The sequence below is a fragment of the Oryx dammah genome, unplaced genomic scaffold, assembly GCF_014754425.2.
Source record: "Oryx dammah isolate SB20612 unplaced genomic scaffold, SCBI_Odam_1.1 HiC_scaffold_24, whole genome shotgun sequence".
NCBI lineage: Eukaryota > Metazoa > Chordata > Mammalia > Artiodactyla > Bovidae > Oryx > Oryx dammah.
The window spans coordinates 31,831,884-31,857,972 of NW_024070208.1; the positions used below are offsets into that span (position 1 = coordinate 31,831,884).

Sequence of the window (26,089 nt, forward strand, 5' to 3'; positions counted from 1 at the left end):
TTTTCAGGCTTTCTTTTTAAAACTGAAGAATAATTCTAACACTAGCCACATCAAATCTCTCTCATCTCAAAAACAAAAATTCAGTAAACTATATTCTTATTCACAATTGACATATCCCAAACTTTCCACTGAGGATTTTAAGTATTTGATTATGTGGACCCCCCCCACCACTTTCCTATTTTTCCTTATATTTAGAAAAAACACTACCAAAGTATCAGTGACATGTGCAGTATTTTCAGGATAACTTTTATTTCTGTGCCCAAGGCAGTACAGATACTGATATGGTATTAACATTAAACAGACCAAAGTTCTGTGAAACCTCTTCATAATATGAAGCTGGTGACAGAAATAAAACCAAGTTGTTAACTTTGTAATATCCTTTCTGAGTGTGATATGTATATGTGGAGTTACAGACTTTTGGCTAGCAATATATTAAAAATAATACATTTACTCAGGGAGTTTCGGATGAAAGATATTCTACTTCCAGCCAAACTGAAATTTTGATTAGTAGAGCTATCCATTTTATACAATTACCAATGTCTTTAAATGAGACTATAATCATTATAATCCAAATTAAAATGGAATATGATCCAAGCTATTCGGTGGGTACTTCAGATTCACTCATACGAGAGCTAGCCAGTGAGTTATAAAAATTCGTTTTCATTAGCAAAGAAAATGCAAAGACTGAAATGCATCTATGACAACATACTATTGAAGTTGGTTTCAGAGCCAACACTTGACAAGCTTGTGTAGACAAAATTTTTAATCTAGTTAAAAATGTACAAAAAGACAATACATAGAGCTTTCTGTTATTCAGATTCCAAATAAATGAGATTTTCTGTAATCAGTTTTATAATATGACTTTTTAATGTAGTACCCTGAACAACTTTGTGTATTAAAAATAAACTGCATTGTTAACAAAATCCAACAGGAAAAACTAAATTTAATCAAAGAATAGGAACATAAAAGCAGAGAAAGTGCAAAAGTGCCACGAAACAAAATCATAGTTAATGGGCCACTAATTTTACTCCAATCAAAAAAAAAAAAACCTAAGTATATCAGCTAAGCCATCCAATCTCATACCCACCACCCCACACAGACACAGAAAGCAGCCAAAATATTCACTTTCAAAAATGTCTAAAAAAAGTATTTTTACCTGTAAATTGTTTTCTGTGACTCTGTTCCACCAAACCATATTGATGGGTACTCCTGATTTACACCTGTCAGCAAGGCAGCCAATAGGGTTCTTTGCTTTTCGTGCCTTTGATCCCATCGGAACTAGCCTCTCCTCCAGCATCCCCAGGCGATACTTCCTTGGCTAGGAAAAAGAAGGAAAGAAACCAGGCCACTCCTAACAACCCCGACACTAATCTAAGCTAGTAACTAACACACAGAAGGTATCAGGAATGGTGGACTAGGAAACAAGTACAATTTCTGAGACACTCCCCTCTAATGTCCTTATCCCCACCCACCATTCCCCATCCCCACCCCGGAACACACACATCTCCAAAAGAACCCACAGTCCTAACAACAATATTACAGAAAATAACAGATGTTTTAGTGAAATCCATTATAATCTGAGTTTATTAAGACTTTAATGAACAGAAGTTAACTTAACAGCAAAGTAAATGCTTTCCAAATTTTTTCCACTGGCACTTACCTATGCTCAATGCAATATGAAGAAATGGCTTCAAGGACACAAAATACAGTTAACAAAATTCTTCATGCTGTATCTTTTTCTGCTCCCCATCTCACTACCTTATTTCCTACTGAGAATTACTGACTTAAAAGCAGCAGCTAATTTCTAAGGAATGGACTTTTTGTTTTTTGTTTTAATTTTTAAAAGTAAAACTAGGGCAGAGTACCAATTGATCTATTATAAGGCATTCTTCAACTTGTACTCAAAAGAAATAATCTCAGACTTTAAAAAAACACACAAATTTCATTGGTCTTAAAATCTCAGTAATTTGAACAGATTGATACTAAATAATCTAATAAGAGCAAGAGTCATTGGATAATATTATAATAAAGGTAGTAAATAATTTTAATAGTGGTTGGCAGGGTTTTTATATAGTTAATGACAGTTTCCACCATCTTCCTTCTCTTAATTATAGCAAATCTATACTAAGTTGCATCTTAAAGAGAAATTCCCATTTTTTTCCTTTAAAGAATACTGATATATATTCATGGGAAGGTATCTAATTTAAAACTTAAAATCTGTCTTTACTCATTGTTCTGTCTCAAGACTGCAGAAGTAAATAGTCAAAATTAATTTTCTTCAAAAATTAAACTTAGAAAACCAACTAGACTACCCATCTACCCAATAATTACAGCAGTGGGTAAAGTTTCATGAAGCCACAATATTTCCACCTCTGTGCAATCTTGAGCCAATTCAATTACTCTCTGTGTTGACATCACAGGCAACTTTTTGTTTTGTTTTGTTTTTTCACAGGCAACTTTTGTGAATGAGAATAGAAATATACTCTTCAGAACCAAATTACAAATGAAAGAATTTTAAAGCAAATTATTTCTAATAACATTGCTCAAAACAAATAAGGCTTTGATATACAGCAAAAACAATAGAGCCTTAATTAAGCCTTCTAAATTAAGCCACTAATTTAAAATTTGTATTTTAGAAATTGTCTAGGTTAAAAATTATCTAATCAAAAAAGTTCAACACATCAAAGAATATTTATTTAAACAAAATCACAACCTGTCAAGCAGGATCTATATAAGGACACCCAAATTCCAGTCACACATTTGAAAGCAAGAGAATTATTGCTTTATATGTTCTTTTGTTATTTATATCCTTCATAAATCCAGACTTGTTTTTGACCCAGTTACTACTTTAGTGAAATGTATTCTCATGGTAGTTCATTAAGCAACATAGAAAAAAGGTTTAAATGAATCCCATGTATGATTCTCCCTCCCCAACAGCTCTCATATGTTTATTTTTCCAAAGAGGAATTCATTATTCCTCTCCCTCCATCCCATCACACCCAAAACTTTTAATTAGCCCAAGGCCTTTTCTCTTAGGTAGAAGAGATCACCAAACTTGTGTCATTACAGATTTAAGTTCTTCCATAAATAGCCAGGGATTAAAGGGCTTCCCTGGTGGCTCAGAGGTTAAAGTGCCTGCCCCCAATGTGGCAGACCTGGGTTCAATCCCTGGGACGGGAAAAATCCCCTGGAGAAGGAAATGGCAACCCATTCCAGTATTCTCGCCTGGAGAATCCCATGGACGGAGGAGCCTGGTGGGCTACAGTCCATGGAGTCGCAAAGAGTCGGACTCAACTGAGTGACTTCACATACAAAGTCTAATCCAAAAGTAAACTTTCCATGTGATACTGAATGAAAAGGTCTAGGGTACTGATACCATTTAAATAACATTATAAGCAACAAAAGACAAAGGACACCTGAAAGAGATGGCAGCAATACAAAGCACAAAGTCAAGAAAAACAATACAAAAGCAGTAAGATTACAGACAGAAGTCCCATCACAGATAACATAAATTATGGTAAAGTCCCATCTATTTCCAAAGTATCTGAACTATTATTTATCCCTTGAAGGAAAATGTATTTTCAACAAAGCATGTGAGAGCCTACTTTGTATCAAGAACTATTCCAAGTACTTGGAATACAATGATGACTAAAACACACACCTTTCCCTCCAAAAGAGGACATAACCTAGTAGGTAACAAAGTTGTGCAAACTGAACACTCACTGTGACATTAAAAATGCACATGTAATCAAGGTACCAAAAGAAGAGAGACACAGAAGCCTTCACAGAGAGGATGAATGCCTGAGCAGTGTTGAAGGAGGAGTGTGTCTAAATAGGAAAAAACAAAACAAAACAAAACAGAGTGAGCTAGGGGAAAAGATGTATTATAGGCCAGGAAAAATGCACCTGAGGGGGCATATAGGAACTGTGTTGTTTAAGGGAAAACTACAAGTTTTCAACCTATTATTAATAGAGGGCCAAGCGTGAGAGCAAAAGATGAGGCTTGAAAGCAATTTTTAAAACAATCATGAATTGTTTTGTATCACTTGCCAAGGAGTTTGGACTTCATTCCATGGGGAAACTCTTGAAAGCCTGTGAGTGAGAATTAAAAAGGCATAGACAAATTCATGGACTCTGGCTATAATCCAGGTTAGGGTTTCCCAAACTCAGCAATACAGACTTTGGGTAATTCTCTGCTGGGGAGGGCTGTCCTGGACCACTGTAGGCCTTTTACCAGCATCTAGCCCCAGTCGTGACCAAAAATATCTCAGATGTTCCACAGGAGCAGGGACACAAAACTGTCCACATCTGAGGACTACTGATGTAGGTAAAGGACGGGAGCTAAAGGAAACTGCAACAGCAACAAGAGGTGAAGGCCTGGCTCGGGAAAGGGCTGCTAGCTTAAAAGCAACTATCGGGATTAAATGAAAGTTAAGGGGCTACAGGAAATAGAGAAGACTAATGGAAGATGAGGAAATAAGGCCAAACACAATTTTATGGGAAACATTATTTTGCCCCTTAAGTGTCCTACAAGATCCAAACCCCTCCCCCAGAGCAAACAGAAGCACAACTCCCCTTCTCTTTCCCTTAGGTTCCAGCAATCCTTTCGGAAACCAATCTTGAGAACATGATGGTCAAATAAAAAGGTATGCTTCCTGGTTGATCTCCACTCCCGACAGCCTCCTGCCAGTCCAGTCTGCTAGTTACTGTGAAAGGGAAGCACTCTGAAATGTCATGTGCTATTGTTAAGTAACCAGCTTTTCTGCTTTACCTCCTAGTAGGTCAACACTTGGAGAAGGGAAAGGCTACCCATTCCAGTATTTTTGCCTGGAGAATCCCCATGGACAGAGGAGCTTGGCGGACTTCAGTCCACGGGGTAGCAAAGAGCCGGACATGAATGAGCCACTAAGCACAGGTCAACATTTAAACATCAAAATTCCCAATCTCTTTTTGTTCCTAACGATAAAATATCCTGTAGAACATACACCTTGTCTCTTTCTCTAATACATACAATTTTTACCTTTAAGTCTCAAGATTCACTACAAGTGATGAATTTTTATCATTCTTCACAAAATCTGAATAAACAGCACAGTAAGATAGTTGAAAATAGTTTTACCCTTTTTTATTGGGCATTTAAAAAATAACTTAGGGCTTGAACAAAAGTTTTCAAGAAGAAAAAGTTGGAGAATGTATTCCAGACTAGCACTCCCCAACTGTCATGAACATACAGAACATTCTGAAAGTGAAAGTCACTCAGTCGTGTCCTACTCTTTGTGATCTCTTGGACTATACGGTTCATGGAATTCTCTAGGCCAGGATGGACTGGGTAGCTATTCCCTTCTCCAGGGGATCTTCCCAACCCAGGGGTGGAACCCAGGACTCCTGCATTGTAGGTGTATTCTTTACCAGCTGAGCCACCAGGGAACGAATATTCTGGGGATCTTGTTAGAATGAAGATTCTAACTCAGAAGGCCTGGAGTCAAGCGTGAGACTGCATTTCTAAAAAGCTTCTGGGACTCCTAGTACTGCTACTAGTGTGGTGACCACCCTTCCAATAATAAAGTTCTAGAGAATGTCAGGGAAAGATGTGGATAAGAAACAGCTCACAGGAAAAAAGAAATTCGGGCCACCCCCCCAAAAAAAGATAGGAGTTCAAGTAGTTAATTAACATCCCAACTCCTACCTTGCCCTAAATACTCAGAACCTTCAAGGCCATTACTGATAACCCACAAAGCCCTGGCCCTTCAAAGCTTCTGGTCCTGGTCCAGTGGTTTAGGACTAAGGGAAGTCCACTCTCATTCCTAATAAAAAAGTCTCCAGACTACATAAAAAGAAACAACAATAAAAGCTAATTTTTAGAACTGTTTTATTTCAAAAACTTAAATGCACACACACCTTTTTTTCATTCATTCACTTAACACTGCAGCATAAATATTTTTGCCCTCCCTAGAAACGCAATGATAAGATCTCTTAACCGCCCCCCTAAAAATTTTATAGTCTAGCAAAAGAAAAATCTATAAATACCGCTGCTTGTATAGAAAATGTGTTTACAGACCAATTTTCAAAGCACAATTCTTTAGGTAAAACTGCAAAACAGCATCATTTCTATGACACTTTACAGGTATTGTTATTATATATCATAATCTATACTATATATCACCATCTAATTGCTAGAGAAACAAATTAAATAATAATAAATGAGAGAAATCAATGCTATCCTAGGACAAAGTTTCCAATGCCCTGAATTTTAAGAATCCCCAAACAGAATTACTGTGCTTTCACTATTTATACTCGGAAACAATGAAGGATGATTTACCTAAAGTTATGATGAATGACCCTTTTCAACAATTTACATTTTATTACTCAGAACATGTTCACGTACTTGGAAAACAGTAGTACACATGTATGAAATATTATCTCCCTTCAGACAATATTTAAGGAACTATTAGCTCATTGACTTTTGCATGCAGTAACAACTCAGCAACCTACCTCGTGCCATTCCTGAGTCTGAGGTCCACTAACAAAAACCTCTGGTCTAGAATTTACTGTGTATTTACTTGAAAACCAACTTTCATTTCTCTTTTAAAACCTCTTCTCTATTCCCTGGGATCCAACCAGGCAGGATGGCTAAGGAAGGAGCCGTAGCTGTCTGCATGCAGGTTCAACTGCTCAACAGCAGAGAAGCAGCGCTTGGAAAATATACTCAAGTTTACTGGAAAACTGACAATAATATAATTTATCAAGTTGATGGGAGTAAATCCTTTAATTTTGATTGTGTCTTTCATAGTAATGAAACTACTAAAATTGTGTATGAAGAAAATTGTAGTGTTAATCATACATTCTGCCATCCAAGGCTAAAATGGTACTACATTTGCCTATGGGCAGACTGCTTCAGGAAAAACATATACTACGATGGGTTCACAAGAGTATTTGGGAGTAACACTCAGGGCAATTCATGACACCTTCCAGAAAATTAAGAAGTTTCTTGTAGGCAATTTCTCTTACGTGTGTCTTACATGGAGATATACAATGAAACCATTACAGACTTACGTTGTGACACTCAAAAAATGAAGCCTTTAATAATCTGGGAAGACTTCAACAGGAATGTGTATGTGGCCGACCTCACAGAAGTTGTTTATACATTAGAAATGGCTTTGAAGTGGATCACAAAAGGAGAAAAGAACAGGCATTATGGAATTACAAAACTGAATCAAAGAAGTAGTCTGTTCTCATACCATTTTTAGGATGATTTTGGAAAGTAGAGAGAAAGGTGAACCTTCTAATTTTGAAGGATCTGTCAAAGTGTCCCATTTGAATTTGGTTGATCTTGCAGGCAGTTGAAAGGGCTGCTCAAACAAGTGCTGAAGGTCTGCAACTCAAGGAAGGCTATAATATAAATCAAAGCTTATTTATTTTGGGACAAGTGATCAAGAAACTTAGCAATGGACAAGTTGATGGTTTCATAAATTATCGAGATAGCAAATTAACACGAATTCTCCAGAATTCCTTGGGAGGAAATGCAAAAACACATGTTATCTGCATGATTACTCTGGTGTCTTCTGATGAAACCCTTATTACTCTCCAGTTTGCCAGCACTGCCAAATATATAAAGAATACTCCTTATGTTAACAAGGTATCAAGTGATGAAGCTCTCCTGAAAAGATATAGAAAAGAAATAATGGATCTTAAAAAGCAAATTAGAGGAAGTTTCTTTAGAGACTCGAGCCCAGGCAAAGGAAAAAGACCAACTGGCCCAACTCCTGGAAGAAAAAGACCTACTTCACAAAGTCCAAACTGAGAAAATTCAAAACCTAACATGGATGCTGGTGACCTCTTCTTCCCTAGTATCACAAGAATTAAAGGCTAAAAAAACCCAAAGAGTCCCTTGGTACGTTGGGAAAATTAAAAATGAAGGACTCAAACTACATAAATAAATTTAATATGCCAATGAACATAACAACAAAAACACATAAGGCTGCTGTAAGTTTAGAAGAAACTGATGAATCTCTCTGTTCAGTCTGATATTTTCAGTAACACTCAATACATTAACTGAGATAGAATGGAATCCAGCAACAAAGCTACTAAGTCAAGAAAACTTAAAGTAAATTAACTTTGTGCTCACTATGATGACCTGGTATTAGACTATGAACAATTAAGAGAAAATGAAGAAATGAAATTGAAATTAAGAGAAAAGAATGATTTGGATGAATTTGAATCTCTAGAAAGAAAAGCAGAGAAAGATCAAGAGAATGAACTAAGTTCAAAAGTAGAGCTGCTTAGAGAAAAGGAAGACCAGATTAAGATGCTACAGGAATACAAAGACTCTCAGAAGTCAGAAAGTATGAAAATGGACTTGTCATACTCATTGGAAAACACTGAAGATCTAAAACAAATGAAACAGACTCTGCTTGATGTCACAACTGTAGCTCTTGATGCCAAAAGAGAATCAGCCTTCCTTAGAAGTGAAAATCTAAAGCTGAAAGAGAAAATAAAAGAATTTTCAAGTACATGCAAGCAGATGGAAAATCATATGCAGTTATATCAAAGTCAGCTGGAGGTGAAAAAGAAAATGCAAGTTGATCTGGAGAAAGAATTACAATCTTCTCTTAGTGATATAACAAAACTTACCTCCCTTATACATGGTTTCAGTGAAATAACAAAACTCACCTCCCTTATAGATGGCAAAGTTCAAAAGATTTGCTCTCTAATATGGAACTGTAAAGAAAAATAACCCATCTGCAGAAAGAACTGAATAAAGTAGTCGAAGAAAATGAAGCTTTGCGTAATGAAGTTAATTTGCTGTCAGAACTGAAATCCTGACCTTCAGAAATAAAAATGCTAAGGAAAGAAATACATGATAAATCTGAAGAGCTCTCTATAGTAACATTAGAAAAAGACAAATTGTCTTCTGAAGTAGTTGATAAGGAAAGTAGAATTCAAGGTTTACTTGAAGGAATTGGGAACACTAAAAATGACCTACTAACTTCCCAGTTGAGTTGCGAAAGCACTGTTGAATCTGAGCAAAAGTATAATGAGAATGTCCTTGAAGAGAATGCAAAACTGAATCAAAAATAGGAAATCTCTTTAAAGAAGCTCAAGAACTTGGTTTAGATTTGGAGGCTTTGAAAACAGAGCTCTCTCACAAAACCCAAGAACTTTAGCAAAAAACAACTGAGAATCAAGAAAGATCAAAAGAAGTGGAAGACCTGAAGGAACAATTAGAAAGTAGAGATTCTAGGCTGCACACTGTAGAAAAGGAGAAAACACCAAGAAACTTCAACAAACCTTAGGAGAAGTAAAAACCTTAACCCAAGAAAAAGATGATCAAAAATAACTCCAAGAGAGCCTACAAATTGAGAGGGACCAACTCAAAAATGACATTCAGGATACTATAAACATGAATACAGACACCCAGGAACAACTACAAAATGCTCCTGAGTCTTCAAAACAATACCAAGAAACAACATTCTAAAAATGAAAATTTCTGAGGAAACTTGCAAGAATTTGCATATAGAGGAAAACTTAGGAGAAACTAGGAATGAATTTCAGTAAAAGATGGTTGGCACAGATAAAAGCCAAAATCTGGAAACCAAAAAACACCTAAGCTCTGATTGTAGATGCTGAGGATAATGAGCTAACTGAGCAACAGAGAAAGATGAACTGCAACAAATGTTAGAGAGTATTACAGCAGAAAAGGAAAAACTGAAGACTTGACCTAAGAGAAAACGTTGAAATGACCATTGAAAACCAGGAAGAATTAAGAATTCTTGGAAACAAACTTAAAAAAACAACAGGATATTGCTGCACAAGAAAACAACCATACCATTAAGAAAGAAGAGCTTTCTAGGACCTGTGAAAAACTAGCAGAAGTTCAAGAAAAGCTAAAGGAAAAGATCCAAGCATCTCAAGACAAACAAGAACAGTCCTTCAATATGAAAGAAAAAGACAGTGAGACTAAGAAAATAATGAATGAGATGGAGCAATTGAAGGAGCAATTCAAAGTCAAAGACTCAGCACTACTAAAGCTAGAAATGGAAAAGTTCGAATTGTCTGAAAGACTTGAAGAAAGTCAAGATGAAGTGAAAACTGTGGCTAAGTAGAGAACTGACCTGCAGAGGCTACAAGAGTTTCTTCAATCTGAAAAGAACCAACTCCAAGAGAAACTGCAGCTAATAACTAGAAACCGAAGAGGAACGAGTTGCTCACTGTCACCTGAAAGAACAAGAGGAAATTACTGGTAAACTGAGAGTGGATCTATCAGAAAGAGAAAGTAAAATATCACGCATTCAACAGAAATTAAAAACAGCAAATGATGAATTACAGAAAAAGATGCAAGAGCTTTATGAGAAACAGTTTATTACCATCAACGAAATCAGTGAGATTCTGGAAAAAAGGAGTGAACTGGAACAGTTAAAGGAACAGCTCAAAGCTTGCTTCTGAAGGAGTACCAAGAAACCATTAATGCAAGGAATAGTTCAGAGAAGACAGATCAAGGAACAAATATCCAGAGAGTCTTAGGAAATTCAGATGCTGACTTACAGGCAAAGATTCAAGAATTTCAGGAAGAAGAACATCAATGTCTTGAGATGAAAGATGCCAGTGAGACTCGGGAAAAAATATGTGAAATGGAAAACTTGAAGAAGCAACTTGAGGCCCAAAAGTCAACTCTACAAAATACAGAATGGGAAAACATAAAGTTAACTCAGAGACTCCATGAAAATCTTACAGAAATAAGATATGTTACAAAAGAAAGAGATGACCTTAGGAATACAGAGGAGACTCTCAAAGTAGAGATAGAGCAGCTCAAGGAAAACCTAAGAGAAACAACAAGTAGAGACTTGGAAAGATGAGAGGAACTAAGAATTGCCCAAACAAATCTGAAAGAGCACCAAGAAACTATAGATAAACTCAGAGAAATTGTTTCAGAGAAGATAGATGATATATCAAATAACCAAATGAATTTAGAAAACACAAATACTGCCTTAAAAGCACAGATTCAAGAACTTCAGGAGAAAGAACATCAATTTCTTAAGGTAAAAAATGATCTCAGGGACAATATGTATCAAACAGAGCAACTGAATAAGCAATTAGAGACCCAGAATTCAGTCCTGGAAAGCACCAAAACAGAGAAGTTAAGGTTGACTCAGAAACTTCATGAAAATGTTGGAGAAATAAAATCTGTTACTAAGGAAAGAGATGGTCTAAGAAGAATGGAGGGAACCCTCAAAATGGAGTGAGATCAACTCAGGGAAAGCTTGAGAGAAACAAAAGCTAAAGACCTGGAAAAACAAGAGGAACTAAAAATAGCTCAGGTGCATCTGAAGGAGCACCAGGAAATTATTGATAAACTCAGAGGGATTGTCTCTGAGAAGACAGAAGAAATATCAAATATGCAAGTGGATTTAGAAAACTCAAATACAAGAGATGGTCCAAGAACTGAAAGCAAACCAACAGCGACTTCTTAAGTTAAAAGAAGAAATTAGTGAAACACAGGAAAAACTGTTGACACTGAGCAACTGAAGAAAGAATTCACAGCCCAGAGCTTAACCATGAATACAATAGAAATGGAGAGCTTACATTTGGCTCTGAAGCTTCAAGAAAACCTTGAAGAAATGAAATCTGTAATGAAAGAAAGAGATGACCTCTATATGCAGGTCAGTAAGCAACAGTTAGAACTGGACATGGAACAACAGACTGGTTCCAAATAGGAAAAGGAGTTCGTCAACGCTGTATATTGTCACCCTGCTTATTTAACTTCTATGCAGAGCACATCATGAGAAACGCTGGGCTGGAAGAAGCACAAGCTGGAATCAAGATTGCCGGAAGAAATATCAATAACCTCAGATATGCAGATGACACCAGCCTTATGGCAGAAAGTGAAGAGGAGCTAAAAAGCCTCTTGATGAAAGTGAAAGAGGAGAGCAAAAAACTTGGCTTAAAGCTCAACATTCAGAAAACAAAGATCATGGCATCTGGTCCCATCACTTCATGGGAAATAGATGGGAAAACAGTGGAAACACTGTCAGACTTTATTTTGGGGGGCTCCAAAATCACTGCAGATGGTGATGCAGCCATGAAATTAAAAGACACTTACTCCTTGGAAGGAAAGTTATGACCAACCTAGATAGCATATTCAAAAGCAGAGACATTACTTTGCCAACAAAGGTCCGTCTAGTCAAGCCTATGGTTTTTCCAGTAGTCATGTATGGATGTGAGAGTTGGACTGTGACAAAAGCTGAGCACCAAAGAATTGATGCTTTTGAACTGTGGTGTTGGAGAAGACTCATCAGAGTCCCTTGGACTGCAAGGAAGTCCAACCAGTCCATTCTAAAGGAGATCTAGCTGAAACTCCAGTACTTTGGGCACCTCATGCAAAGAGTTGACTCATTGGAAAAGACTCTGAGGCTGGGAGGGATTGGAGGCAGGAGGAGAAGGGGACAACAGAGGATGAGATGGCTAGATGGCATCACGGACTCGATGGACGTGAGTTTGAGTGAACTCCAGGAGTTGGTGATAGACAGGGAGGCCTGGCATGCTGCAATTCATGGGGTTGCAAAGAGTCGGACACGACTGAGCGACTGAACTGAACTGAACTGAACTGAAGGACAGTGGAAGAGACTCTCAAACTGGAGAAAGACCTACTCAAGGCAGACCAGCAAGGAACCATAGTTAGAGAACTGGAAACATGAAAAACTAAAAATTTTTCGTATGCATTTGAAAGAACACCAAGAAACTATTGATAAATTCACAGAGAGTTTCAGAAAAATATCTCAGATTTCAAATATTCAAAAGGATTTAAATAAATCAAAAGATGAATTACAGAAAAAGGATCAACAAAACCCGAAGAGGTAAAATATGAAAAAAAAGTTACTATGTGATGGAAACCAACACCTTACAAGAAGCCTGACAGAAAAGTGCTTTAGGATAAAAGAGCTTCTGAAGAGATACTCAAGAGATGGATAATCACTATGAATGTTTAAAAAGATTGTCTCTTGACTTAAAGAATGAAACTGAAACCCAAAAAGAGCTTTCAATTAGAGTAAAAGCAAACTTCTCACTTCCATATCCACAAACCCAACAAATCCAGAAACTTGTTACTGCAAACCAGAGGTGTTCCACGGAATTTCATAGAGTTGTGATGAAGCTTCAGTATGTGCTAAACTATGTTGCAAGGACAAAGGAAGAAAAACACGAATTCATCAATAAATTTGAAATGGCTTTTACTGATGAAGTGGAAAAGCAAAATGAACTGCTAATGGAAATATAGCACCTTCAACAAGATTATGGTGTTATCACCTGGAGAATAAAGGGACCTCAAACTGAGCCAGAGTGTGGATCCACATATTGAAGAAATTCTCAAGGATTTCTCAGAAAGTGATTTCCATAGCATAAAGACTGAATTTCAGCAAGTAACAGAAAAGAAATGACTCAGTTTTTGGAAGAGTGGTTGAAATGCTCATTTTGATATAGAAAAGTTTAAAAATGTCATCCAGAAAGAAAATGATAGTATTTGCCAAGTGAATAACAAAATAATTACTATAATGAATGAATTAACAGAGTTTAAAGAAAGAAATGCTACCGTAGCCAAAGAATGGGAGCATGATCTGAAATCAATGAAAAAGAACAATGAAAAACTATTTAAAAGCTACCAAACTTTGAAGCTCTCCCTGACCTCTGGTGCCCTTGTTAATCCTAGTACACAAGACAGGCAACCACAAGTCACATCAACAGCTACACAGCAAGCCACAGAGAAGATTCAAGAGCTGAAACATCACTCCAGGAAGCTAAAGAAAGTGCTCTGCATACAGAGGGCAAGATTACGATGATGCAAAAAGAACTAGAGATGACTGATGACATAACAGCAAAACTTCAAGGGCAAGTTAATGAATCAAATGAATGCCTTGAAAAAAACAAATAAAAGATCCAAGTACTTCAGGACAAAGCTGCTTTAAGAGCTAAGCCTTATAAAGAAGAAACTGAAGATCTCAAAACGAAACTGGTGAAAATAGACCTGGAGAAGATGAACAATGTCAAGGAGTTTGAAAAGGAAATTGCTTCAACAAAAGCCACTGCAGAGTATCAAAAAGAACTTACAAGGCTATGGAGAGAAAATCTTAGAAGACATCAACAGGCCCAAGATACCTCAGTGGTATCAGAACATACTGATACTCAGCCTTCAAATAAACCCTTAACCTGTGGAGGTGGCAGTGGCATTGTACAAAGCACTAAAGCTCTTATTCTGAAAAGTGAATACACACAGCTAGAAAAGGAAGCTTCTAAGTTAAAGCAGCAAAATGAACAGCTAGTAAAGCAAAAGAATGAATTGTTAAGTGAGGTCAAGACATGGAAGGAGAGCAGTTAAGAGAGAGGTTCACAAGTAACTTGTGAGAATTCTCCAAAGTCTCCTAAAGTGACTGGGACACTCTCTAAAAAGAGACACCGTATATCTTCTCAATGCAAGGAACTGAATGTCCAAGATCCTGTACCAAAGGAGTCACCGAAATATTGGTTTTTTGATAACCGATCAATGTCTTTGCCTGGAGAAGGAAATGGCAACACACTCCAGTATTCTTGCCTGGAGAATCCTATGGACAGAGGAGCCTGGTAGGCTACAGTCCTTGGGGTCACAAAGAGTCAAACATGACTAAGCAACTAACACATGCAAAGTCTTTGCCAGTACCTCCTCCAGTTCGCTATTTTGATAATTCAGGTTTAGGCCTCTGTACAAAAGAACAAATTTCTGAAGCAGAGACCGTGGATCCCCAGCCAGGGCCTTGGCACATGTCGTCAGGAAAAGACGTGCCTGAGTGCAGGACTCAGTAGACTGCTCTGACACTTTTCTGGTGGCCCTGCATTCCATGTTTGGAAGTGTCTGTGTTTGTATCTTTATGTGTCTATCCCTTGCAGTCATGTCACAAACCAACTTAATTTCAGTTCAGTTTCCATTCTGCCACTACAAATGGAAGATGAAGGAATGGAACGAATTCCCATAGTCTAGAATGGTGATAGCAATAGACCTTCTTCTTAAATGTGGTAATTCTGTAGAAGTTGAACAGTTTTATTTATTTACATGCTTTATAAAGAATAAAGTTATTGAAGGGAAAAAAAAAAAAACCTCTCTACAAAGGTCTTCCCTCAATTAATTAAATATCCTGGTGGCTTAGCGTATTTGTTATTATGAGAACTAAATATATAACTATATTTACATTAACCATCAGTAGTTAATCTAAACCCACTGGGAAAAAATAGACTAACTGATTAAAACCATTTGAATATTTAAAATTAGCTAATTTCCATATAGACAAAGAGAGCTACTTCTACTTATTAATCAGGTGTGTTAACACACCTGGACTTTAAAGGCTTCTACCCCTAATTAACTTAGAACAGTAAAGCTAAAACTATAAATGATTATAAATTGGACTTAAATCAATTTTCTCCATGAGTAAAAGATTTAAAATCAAAAGCAAAACCAAGTCAACCTCAAAGATCATGTTGCATTTTGTCCTGCCATTCATTATCAGTAACTGTAGGCTTTTCACAGAAATATATTAGGTCCCTTCCGTTTTCATTGTTTAAATAAAGCCAGTTATAGGATGGGATAGTGACTAGGTCTAAGGAAGTGGGTCTATGTGTTTTTCAAAACAGTCAGTCATTATTAAAGACTCATGGGCAGGTAAACACCTGTAAATGAAAAAGACCTTTTAACTTGTGCAGTCAATACAGAAATCATACACAGGTTAAGAAGATGAAAACAGAGGACACTGCTAGGTAAAAAGTAATCCAAATCATATCAAATGTAGCACATCAGGAGTTACACTGACACACGGAAACATATTTTTTAAGCACTACTGAGTAAGATCTTGGGAGAAGAAGTCTGAAATATTATTTTTTACCTAAATTTAAGAAAGCCTAAAAGCAGTCATTACTTCTGTTTTTAAAATTCAATGTTACAATGTAGTTTTATGCCACCAAAAATGAGATCAGTCTGTTAAGACCACATTCAATTTCTAAAGATCTGGAACACCAAACTACAACTTCTTTTATTCTTTTGCTTTAGAATAGAACCAAAAAACAAGATGTAGAGAAATAAAATACCATGCCAATGTTGTTAAAATTTTTAAGTGTAATATTGTTTTAAATCATAAGTTATTTCTACAATAAACTATCACCTGTAATGACCATAAAAATTTTTATATGAACGTTAGTCTCTTATCAAAAGCAATCATCATGCTAAAATGCCTATTTGCTTATCAGCAAAAGGTTCCCTTTTGATTTATGTGTCCCCTTATTAAACTCAATCTTGAAATGAAGCAGAACATCTTCACCAAGGCCCTTTACCATGACTGAACTTTAAGTAGTGGTTAATCAAAAGTAATCCAACACTGAGAAACAGATAAACAGATGTTTCTAAACTGCAAGACTGTAAGCAGCATAAGACTAAAACAACCACCATCTGACAAGCACAATGCACTATGGTAAGCACTTCATAGCATTAATATTATGTAATATTCAAAATTCTGTGAGATAGGCACTATTATAATACCAACTTTAGAGATGAGAAGGAGGGCTTAGAAGAGATTAAAATAATTTGCCTGTAATCTCAAAACTAACATAAGGTCCTAAGGCCGAGCTGCAGAGCTTGTACTCAACTATGGTATTCTGCCTCAATCCAAAAAAACTTATTCTACATTCTATAATATTATTTAACATTATAACATAATGTTAACATTACAATATTAACATTATTCTAGCTACTCCTAAAATGACCAAATTCCTAAATTAATCTTTCTTTGAATCTAATTGGCATGGATGGGATGAATGAGAAACAATAGCTGCAGAGACTTCATTAAGCCATTCTACCCTCCCCACTTTCAAAACGCAAGGAAAACAAATCTTGAGTTGGGAAAACTTACATAGTTTTGGTTAAATTCAGCTTTAAAATTAGGCTAGCATGTTTGTGAGAATGAGCATGTTGAGAATTCTAAACTGACCTTTACTCATTTATTCCTGACCCCTACTTCCTAAGAAAACAGGGATGAACTATCAGTAGTGCCAAACTCTTAGCATCAGCTACAATGCTTCATAAATACAATGCCCAAAGTAGAGTGTCAAGAAGCCAACTAGAATATCTCAGAATGATCCACTAGTTTCCAAATGCAGTGGCAAATGCAGCATGGTTTTACTAAATTGTCATTATTAGGTAAGAATCAACTCAAAATCTCAAAAGCTAAAGGTAAATAATGATTATCATCAAAAGCATTGGACATGAGTTTGAGCAAACTCCAGGAGATGGTGAAGGACAGGGAAGCCTGCAGTCCATGGTGTCGCAAAGAGTTGGACACAACTTAGCACCTGAGCAGCAACAACAGCATTAAATACTGCATACAAAAGCCATGCTGCTTCAGTTCACGTGTTTAAATACAGTAGTGAGATAAACACCAACCAACCAGACACATCTTTAAAAAGCCTCCAAAACAAAAACTCATATAAGATTTTTTAAAATATCAATAGAACAAAATTCCCTTGAAATCATCAATTTTGAAAACTCTTAACAAAAGCAAGCTGTCACTGTACAGAAGCATCAATTAAAGTTCAGAAAATATATGGCTGAACTCCTAGCTTGTTACAACCAATTTACTCTGCTCTATCCAAGGCACACTTCTATCTAATAAACACAATTCTGGAACTTTATCCTTGATGACTCTTGATTTATGAGGGAAAGAAAGTTAACTCAAAGTTGAGTCATTAAGAATAGACTGGGGTTAAACAATAGGATGAATGGCACATATAAGTCTGAGGATTCATATGCAGATAAGAGAGAAAACATAACTGTTTGCTAAGGGAAGCTGAATACTATAGGTCTTTAGCAATTAAAATGTTAGTGGATTCACATTCCATTAAAACAATGACAATCCTTTCAATATTCACCAGACAGGGAATTACCATGTTATTTTAACAAAAATGAGCTTAATGTTTCGTCCTTTTTTAATGTACTTAATAACATTAAGTATGACATTTCAGAACTAAGAGCATAAATGCTTAAGTATCTAATAAACAAAGAGTTTACAACAAATTTAAGATGGATAGCCCAACAGAAAAATGAGCAAGTTGAAAATAAAAAGTGAAAGTGAAGTCGCTCAGTCGTGTCCAGCTCTTTGCAACCCCATGGACTGTAGCCTACCAGGCTCTTCCGTCCATGAGATTTTCCATGTAAGAATACTGGAGTTGGTTGCCATTTCCTTCTCCAGGAGATCTTCCCGACCCAGGGACTGAACCCGGGTCTACCACATTGAAGGCAGACTCTTTACTGTCTGAGCCACCGGGGGAGTCCAAAATGAGCAAAGGACACACACACAAAAAATCCAAGGTCAAAAAGCATAAAGGAGAAGCTCAACAGGACCTGTAATCAAATGTTAACAGTGAGGGGCTTTTGACTATAAAATGACAATGAAAGATTTCTACATCTGTTTTCAAGGCTACTGAAAAATCAGCACCCATGAGTAGAAATACAAATTTGTGCAGCATTTCTGAAAAGTTATCTATCAATTATTAAAAGCTTGATTTTGTATTATTCCCTAGAAATTTACACTGTGTAAAACACTTACACTGAGATAATCACATAAATCAAAAAATAGATAGGCATAGGTCAATCAATGTTATAATCTCCTCCTCTGCATGTTACCAGTAGTCTCTCTCTCCACTACTCCTTCATTTTTCACCTTATTTCACCTTATTATTTTCACCTTATTATTTCAGTGCTTATTTTGCCCTAAAGAGGTTTTTGTTTTTCTCTGAATGTAACTAAATATTATCTATAGTAGTCCAAGTAAATTACTTGATTTCTCTTAATCTCCCATTTTCTAATCTGTGAAATGGAAAAAACAATGTCTCTCAAAGAACTGTTGGCGTGACTAAATGAGATAATGAAATTATAAAACATTTAATTTTATAAAAGAATTACCATATTACCTGAAACATATACAAAAAACCACTGTCAACATAAACAAAATCAAGTTTCTGTCTACCAAGGCATCACTGAGAACATCCCAGATGTACTTTCACCAAATTTGACAGATATGTTTGAGAAGCTAACAGTTATGTGAGGAGGAGTCAAAAATTCAAATGTTAGAGGAGGAGGGATCTGAATATTTCAAAGAAAAGATGAACGTTCTCAGAGCAACTATAAGAGAAGGCCTTTCCAAAGGGTAACTAACACAGTCTGATCTAGCGTGAGCAGCGACAGATATTCACTCATTTAACAACAGGAAACAATTCCCAAACAAGACTAGGAAGGTTTGGCTAACATTATACTTTACCAATAATAGCTACCGTTTATGGGGCATTTCTCATTTAGTCCTCATAACAACTTGACAAACCAGGTATTAAGTATAATATTTTTCTCATTTTGCAAATGAAGACACAAAAAGGTTTAAGTAAGCTTCAAGACCCAATCAGTGTAGATTAGGGGATTCAATTCAAACTGCCTAGCATACAACTTCAATTAAACCTTGACCATTGTTCAACGCTATTGAGTTATTACTATTCCTAACAGTTTGCTCTTAGAGAGAAATAAAAACTCACCATGAGCTCTGAGCAAGCTACAAACAGGATGCTCCTCTGAACTCCAACAAGTATACCATACATATCCCTAAGTCTAAAACTTGAGCACATTTCCACAGCATAGCAAGAGGAGGTGAACAGAGGATCAGCCGACTCCGTAACAGAAGAGCTCAGAGAGGGTTAGTTTGGAATTCTGGACACAATTTTCCGTAGGAACATTCCTGTACAACACTCATGGGGAAAAGATCCCGATGTGGCTCACCTGGAAATCGAATACTAAGTAAAACAACATCTGAGAATATATTAAATGTTTAGAAATGGTTTCACAGGTGACACTTTGTATTGTGATACCCATTAAGATTTATTTTTTCGATGTCTTCTCCATTATCTCATCTTCCCCCCTACCCCACCCCGCCCAAGATCAATACTTGGTTTCTGTTCAATGAGTCTAACCACCTGAAGGATTAAGGAAGGATTTATATCCCAGATTGTCTATGCCACAATGCTATAGACTTCTCCAAATTCATTTTAGCTCTTGCCAGTTTGCTAGTCCTGCTCAGTTCCCTATGTAAAAGTATGCAACATAAAAGTCACCTTTTGAAGAATATTAGAACAGAAATGTACACAAAAACTTTTAAACGTCAAAGTAATCAGAAATCACAAAATATACATCTCAGAAAACTTTGTAACAGAGATGATGGAGAGAGGGAAAGATGCTTTTGAAATTGAGAACAGTGGGGAGGAGGCTCCACTCTGAGATTGGGGGAATCACCCGGAGATAGGCCAACCCCAGTCTCGTCTCCTCACAAATGCCAGGAGCAGATAAGATACGCAGGCCTCCCCCGATCCTGCCTCCCTCATCCTAACAAAGAGCTTTACAATCAGGAACAGAAGAAATAAACATGATATTCACAAGTCTCTGTCCTCTAATCCCACAGAATTTAACTTGGTATTAAAACCTAAAAAACCTACAAAAGTGAAACTGTTATCCCACTACTAGAAACTTCGATAAAATACAAACACCCAGGTAAAAGCTGCACATTGACTGAAATGTCGCACTGAAGTACAATTAAAACAAAATAAATGTAAATGACAAGCACCAGAGCCTTTCTGCTTTAAGTTGGGAAGGGAAGAAAGCTAAATACAAAAATGACTAGATGACTAAAAAAGAGGGCAAAGTACCATGGGTGTTATACAGCGGGAAGCCAAAATTGCCAGACACAAATTCTGCAGGAACTTGTATCTCAAGCATCGGTGGTCACACAGCTTAGCAAGAATAGTTAGCAGATGTCATCACGTCATTTACAAGTATCTGTATTCTTTACATCAAACTTTATTTTAAAGAGACTGTCCCTGAGGATTTCTAACATAAAATTTTACTGCTGTCCAGATCACATTTGTGATTCACAGTGGCTCTCAGGTCCTTTTCTATCATACCAGTTCTCAGCTTGATCTATCCACCTTGTTGTTACGGTTTCCTCATGCACTGATGTCTAATATATTACCTCCCATTTTCAACAAAATTCCAGCTCCAGTGTTTTGGGGGGCTTATCTCTCCCACTGAGCACACACCCATAATTCAATTTCTTCTGCCATCACTCCTGGCCAATAATAACTGTATACATTTTCAAATAATGGTACTTTTCCTATTTATATGTTCATAATGTAGAAAATTTTTTTAAAAATCAGTGCTTCTCAAATATCAGTTGTGAAGGATCATGTTTTTTAAAAATTTCCTATGCATCATGGTCCTATACATTATTCATAAAATACAAGTAAACTATTAGAAAATGATGACATATTTGGATGTTGTGGTATTATCAAACTGTTACAGAAGTTTCTAAACATTTACTTTCAACGTTTTAACTTATCTTCCTAGCTGTGGTCACATGATACACCATAAGCAGCAGTGCCCTAAGGCATATATTCTTGGTATACAGCTCTTCTTCATGTATCTAACAACAATAAACCACCCAAACAAAGGTTCACCCAGCTATGAATCTCTCTGTACTGCTTTTTCACAGCACATATTTTACTTCAACAAGTCCTTACAGATACAAGGCCCTCAGCCATAGTCTCTTAGTTCACCTGTGATAGAGAATTTTTAAATTTCCTGAAAATACTGTCTACTTGCAATCAAACGATACCTTCTGCTTAGCATCTTTGCATCTCCATATTCTTCATCTTCAAAAACCACAACTGAAACATCTTTTCTCCACAAACTCTTCTGGATCTAGAGAAATCTCTGCTATAATCACCACACATTTAAATTTGCACTGTAAAAATACACCGCTTTGTAAATTTTCTTTAGTAGATTCATGCACTGCCTCTTGAATTAGATTTGAGGAAAGCAGAAAAAAACAGCAGTTGATTCTTCTTATATGTTCCACCTAGCCCACAGTAAGACTGCTCACAATAAAAATATCTGACTGACCTGATCCAAATAATTCACATATTCCAGAGGCAAAAAGCAGCATTTGCAGCCCAGGGATTGGCCCAACTGAAATTTTCAGGAAAGTATTTATCTAACTATGAAATAGTAGTAAGTATGGCCCAAACACCTGTTTTCTAATCTCATTATGAAATAAAATGTCACTGAGTAATCATGATAGCCTGCTTAGATCACCTGGAATTATGATTAAATATTTACATAAATGTGAGTTACTTTCCCTAAATTATGTCATTAAACAGACATTATAAATTACTACAACAAAAGAACAGACAGTCTCCATGTGCCTTTACTTCACAGCATGCAATACTCTCATACCAATAGTTTTTCTAATACAAAGGAATTTTAAGCCTTCTCAACTATTAACAATTTAAAAACATATGCAATCTGTACCCATAGAATGCTAAGTATATAGCCCACTACTGGGGAAAAAAAATAAACAAACCTCTATGTCTCTACATATTATTTCAAATGTAAATGGCAAGAAAATACGTTCCTTCAAAGGTATAACATATGAATCCTGAGTTTCTAAGTAGATGTTGACACGTAGGTCCTTTCAGTTCACCCAGTCATTGAACCTTAGACATGGAAGACACCACAGCAATTATTCAGGCCATGCTCATCATTTCACAGATGTGAATATTATAGCCTAGGGAGCTGGCCCAAGGTCACAAAGCTAGAGATTCAGGATCTCAAAAATTACAACCAACGGTCCCTTCACTATACTAATCTGCTTCCATCTGGATACATTTTAATATCTCTCCACATACAGAGTTCACCTCTCTAGTAACATTTCCTTGCATTATTTCCCTTTACTAAAATAAATTTTAGGAGAATGATTATTATAATCTCCTTTTTTCCAATCTCCAGGGATTTTTACTGCTTTTCTCAAGAATTAATGTCAGCAGCTCTAAATCATGTATTTCAGCTTTAAGATGCAGTCCACCAAACCCTCGTATTAGGAACACTTAAGGAGTTCTTTGCCATTCTACTTTTACTTTTTACTCATCCATTGGAAATGCCACTCACCACAGTTTTATTATTTTAAAAAATGTAAAAAGGCCACTGGGGTGACTCTTAAAACTTAGGGGCTTTTTAATTTTCCCAACACTAAGAAGCTCCAGGTAACTTGACGTCTAGGTTGTACCTGCTACCTAGCCCGTTCCTATCTCCTGCTACAGTGACAGGCTTTGTCTACTGTCACTTCTCACCATCACCAATGAGTCTGCTCGTGTCCAGTGTTTCTTAAAAGCATGTTGTAATTACATACTTATTCTCACCTGTTTCAAAATGGAGCTAATAGTAGGTACATGAGGATACTGATGTAATTTACACCTGACCCCATATTTTTTTGGTCTAGAGAACATTTTCTTGAAATTCATTGAATTTACCTAGTCTTCTTGAAATTTACTTAATTCTACCTTCTAAACAGATACTTCCTAAAAAGCACCTTAAGCTTATACCAGTTTTCTAAAATTAACATTCTTTTTTTAATCTCTCTCCCATTATTTAGGAAACCGAATTAGTTGTAATTTCATAGTAATTTCCCCCAAAATTTGCAATCTCCTGAATATTCAGCTGCTATCCTGAACCAAAAGCACCACCTCCTCTAGGCTATTATTACTATTAACATGATGATTCTTATTAAGACTCAAAGGCATCAAACCATAATAAACTACTAGAGGTACTTCAAAATCTATTCAACCTCAATTTCAAATAAAATTAAATTTGTAATATGAAGAGATTTTAAATTGTTTTTAAACAATTGGGCCAATTATGAAAAGCTAAAGATTAAGTGTGCCTTTTAATGAGAAATTTAGATTAGGGGAGAACTCTTTGAAACTTAGACAAAGCAGTCAGAAAATTAAAAAAAAAAAAAGATGATTAACATGTCTACAATGGGTCACAGAACAGCAACTACAACATTAAATGTTTATCTTACAAAAAGAATGCATTAAATTTTTTTTTTAATGAGCAAAAATAAGCAGAAGAATTTCATTCCTTCACATAGAAAGTCTCTATATCATACACAGAAAGCAAACAAAATTCTACTTTAAGAGATACACAACAAGGGAAAAGGTTAACAAAAGCCAAGAAGAACATTCCAGTCCTCTCTCACTTAAGAGAACACTGACCATTATGTCGGCAACACCCCCAGTGTCACCCCTATGTTCCATTTAATTTCATGTAAGTGTCCATTGCACCTACCTTTCTTCTCTGAGAGATGTTGAGGGCACCAAAGTCATTAAACAAGGATGAAGCAGGTGAAGTTAGAGGATCTGGAAGGTAAGTTACATAAGTTTCCACAAAGGCAACTCAGGACACCTACAAATCTAATAGACGTTTAACCCAAATGCTTATAAATAATAATAAAAATCATATTCCACAATATCAAACTCAATGCTCACACACAGAGGATGTTCAAATATTTTCTGAGGGAAGGAAACACAAACTGGAGGATACTTCATTCAGCCAATATTCAGTGCACATTTATTCAGCAACTATACAGATAAGGATGTATCTATTTGCTCAGAACTAAAAGAAAAATAAAATAGAAAAAAAAAAGTAATCTTAACCATGTTACTAGAAATGTGTTTATTAAGGAAGTCTACCTGTAGTCTGTGTTCTTGAGACCAAGTCATAAGAAATATAAAAGGGGGAGGGGGTGAGGGAAAGGTAGTCAAATAGTCAAACATAATTGAGAGATAGGGCTTGGATTTTAACATTCAATGAAGGCCTTAAAAACCATCTACCCTGCAGAGTATTCCATAAAGTTAAGTGTATCACCACATTTTTGACAGTCATACTAAAAGTATAAGGCAAATTAAGTTTTTAAAGATGGGGCTATTAAATGTTTCAAAATACTAACATGAAATTCAAAGATTTTAAAGGTTCAAAGTTCCATTACTCTGTGGCCGGAAGTTATAAACAAAAGTGTATCTCTAAACTGTTTCTCACTTAACAAATCAAAATGAGTTTCTAAAAAGGAATGCACGATATGCAGCCAAAATTTTTATCTTCATTTCTGAGCTTTAGTTACTCTTTATGTTTCTCATTAAACTATCTGTGAAATCCTTCAAAAATACAGTAAATTTTCTCATTTAAAGGAGACTTAAACCTCTTTATAATGCAGTACATAAAACTGCTGCTATATTTCTCCAGCTTCTTGTGTCTGGATTTTCATGGTTTAGTCCTTCATTAGAATTAACACTAATTTAATATAATTAATAATGCAAAGAGAAAGAAGTTAATGAAATATTGAGACACTAGATTAAGACACTACATTCAAACTCTTAAAAAATAGGTATTATTTGTCTTTTATGCTACCTTTGATAGTATAAAGGACCAAGTCAGCATATAAACTCTATGGGAACACCAAAAATACTATAATACTACACATCTGTTTCTAATAATTCAATATTAAAATGTTGTTACTTTTTCCTACAGTGAAAGTTGAAATTTCCAAGCAGTGAGAGGCCTGATACACATACATAAACTATCTATCTCAAGAAACAATCAACATGCAAATTCTTCTTCCCATTATTATAAATAACTGCTTGCACCAATACTCAACTATAACATACTTTTTAAATAACCAGTCCTGAACATTTATTTTTAAAATAGGATACAAAAAGATACAGAAAAAACATTTATTTTTGAATTAGGATACAAAAAGCAAATTCCGTATCAAAAGTCTTAAAAATCTCCATAACCTTAAAACAGTAATTTCATGTCTAACAATGTTTTCAAAAGAAATAACTCAAAATATGAACACAGATTCATACACATAGTCCAACAATGGAGTATAATCTTTAAAAAAAAAAAGAAGCAAAGTAAATTATGAAAATAAACAATAGGATTCAATTTACAATGATCGAGAAACATTCACGCTATAATTTAAAAGTTTATATAATGTGATCTTAAGTATTACTATGTGTATACTTGAGTATATTTTATGTGTTTATATATATATATATCCAAATTTTAAGTTACCTCTGAGTGTGAAGATAATAGATCATTTCTATTTTCTTCCTTATATCTATAATTTTCAAAATCTCTACCGTGGACATACTGCTTTTA

The 26,089-nt window shown here is 35.8% G+C and overlaps 1 protein-coding gene and 1 pseudogene across 6 annotated transcripts in view; one reads left to right on the forward strand and one right to left on the reverse strand.

Annotated features, from left to right (window-relative positions):
- PAN3 (poly(A) specific ribonuclease subunit PAN3) overlaps positions 1-26,089 on the reverse strand; it is a 120,354-nt gene that overhangs the window by 76,401 nt on the left and 17,864 nt on the right. For 4 of the 6 annotated variants that reach the window (XR_005725615.1, XR_005725614.1, XM_040266734.1 and 1 more), the window contains exons 4-5: positions 24,218-24,288; positions 1,157-1,318 (exon numbers count right to left, since the gene is read on the reverse strand). Coding sequence is in view for 4 of the 6 variants with exons in the window: in XM_040266734.1 (XP_040122668.1) it covers positions 1,157-1,318; positions 24,218-24,288 (233 nt within the window). In the remaining 2 variants the exon portion in view is untranslated. The remainder of the gene's footprint in view (positions 1-1,156; positions 1,319-24,217; positions 24,289-26,089) is intronic. The other 2 variants (XM_040266736.1, XM_040266737.1) reach the window with 1 other exon arrangement.
- Positions 6,624-10,424, forward strand: LOC120882916 (annotated as a pseudogene).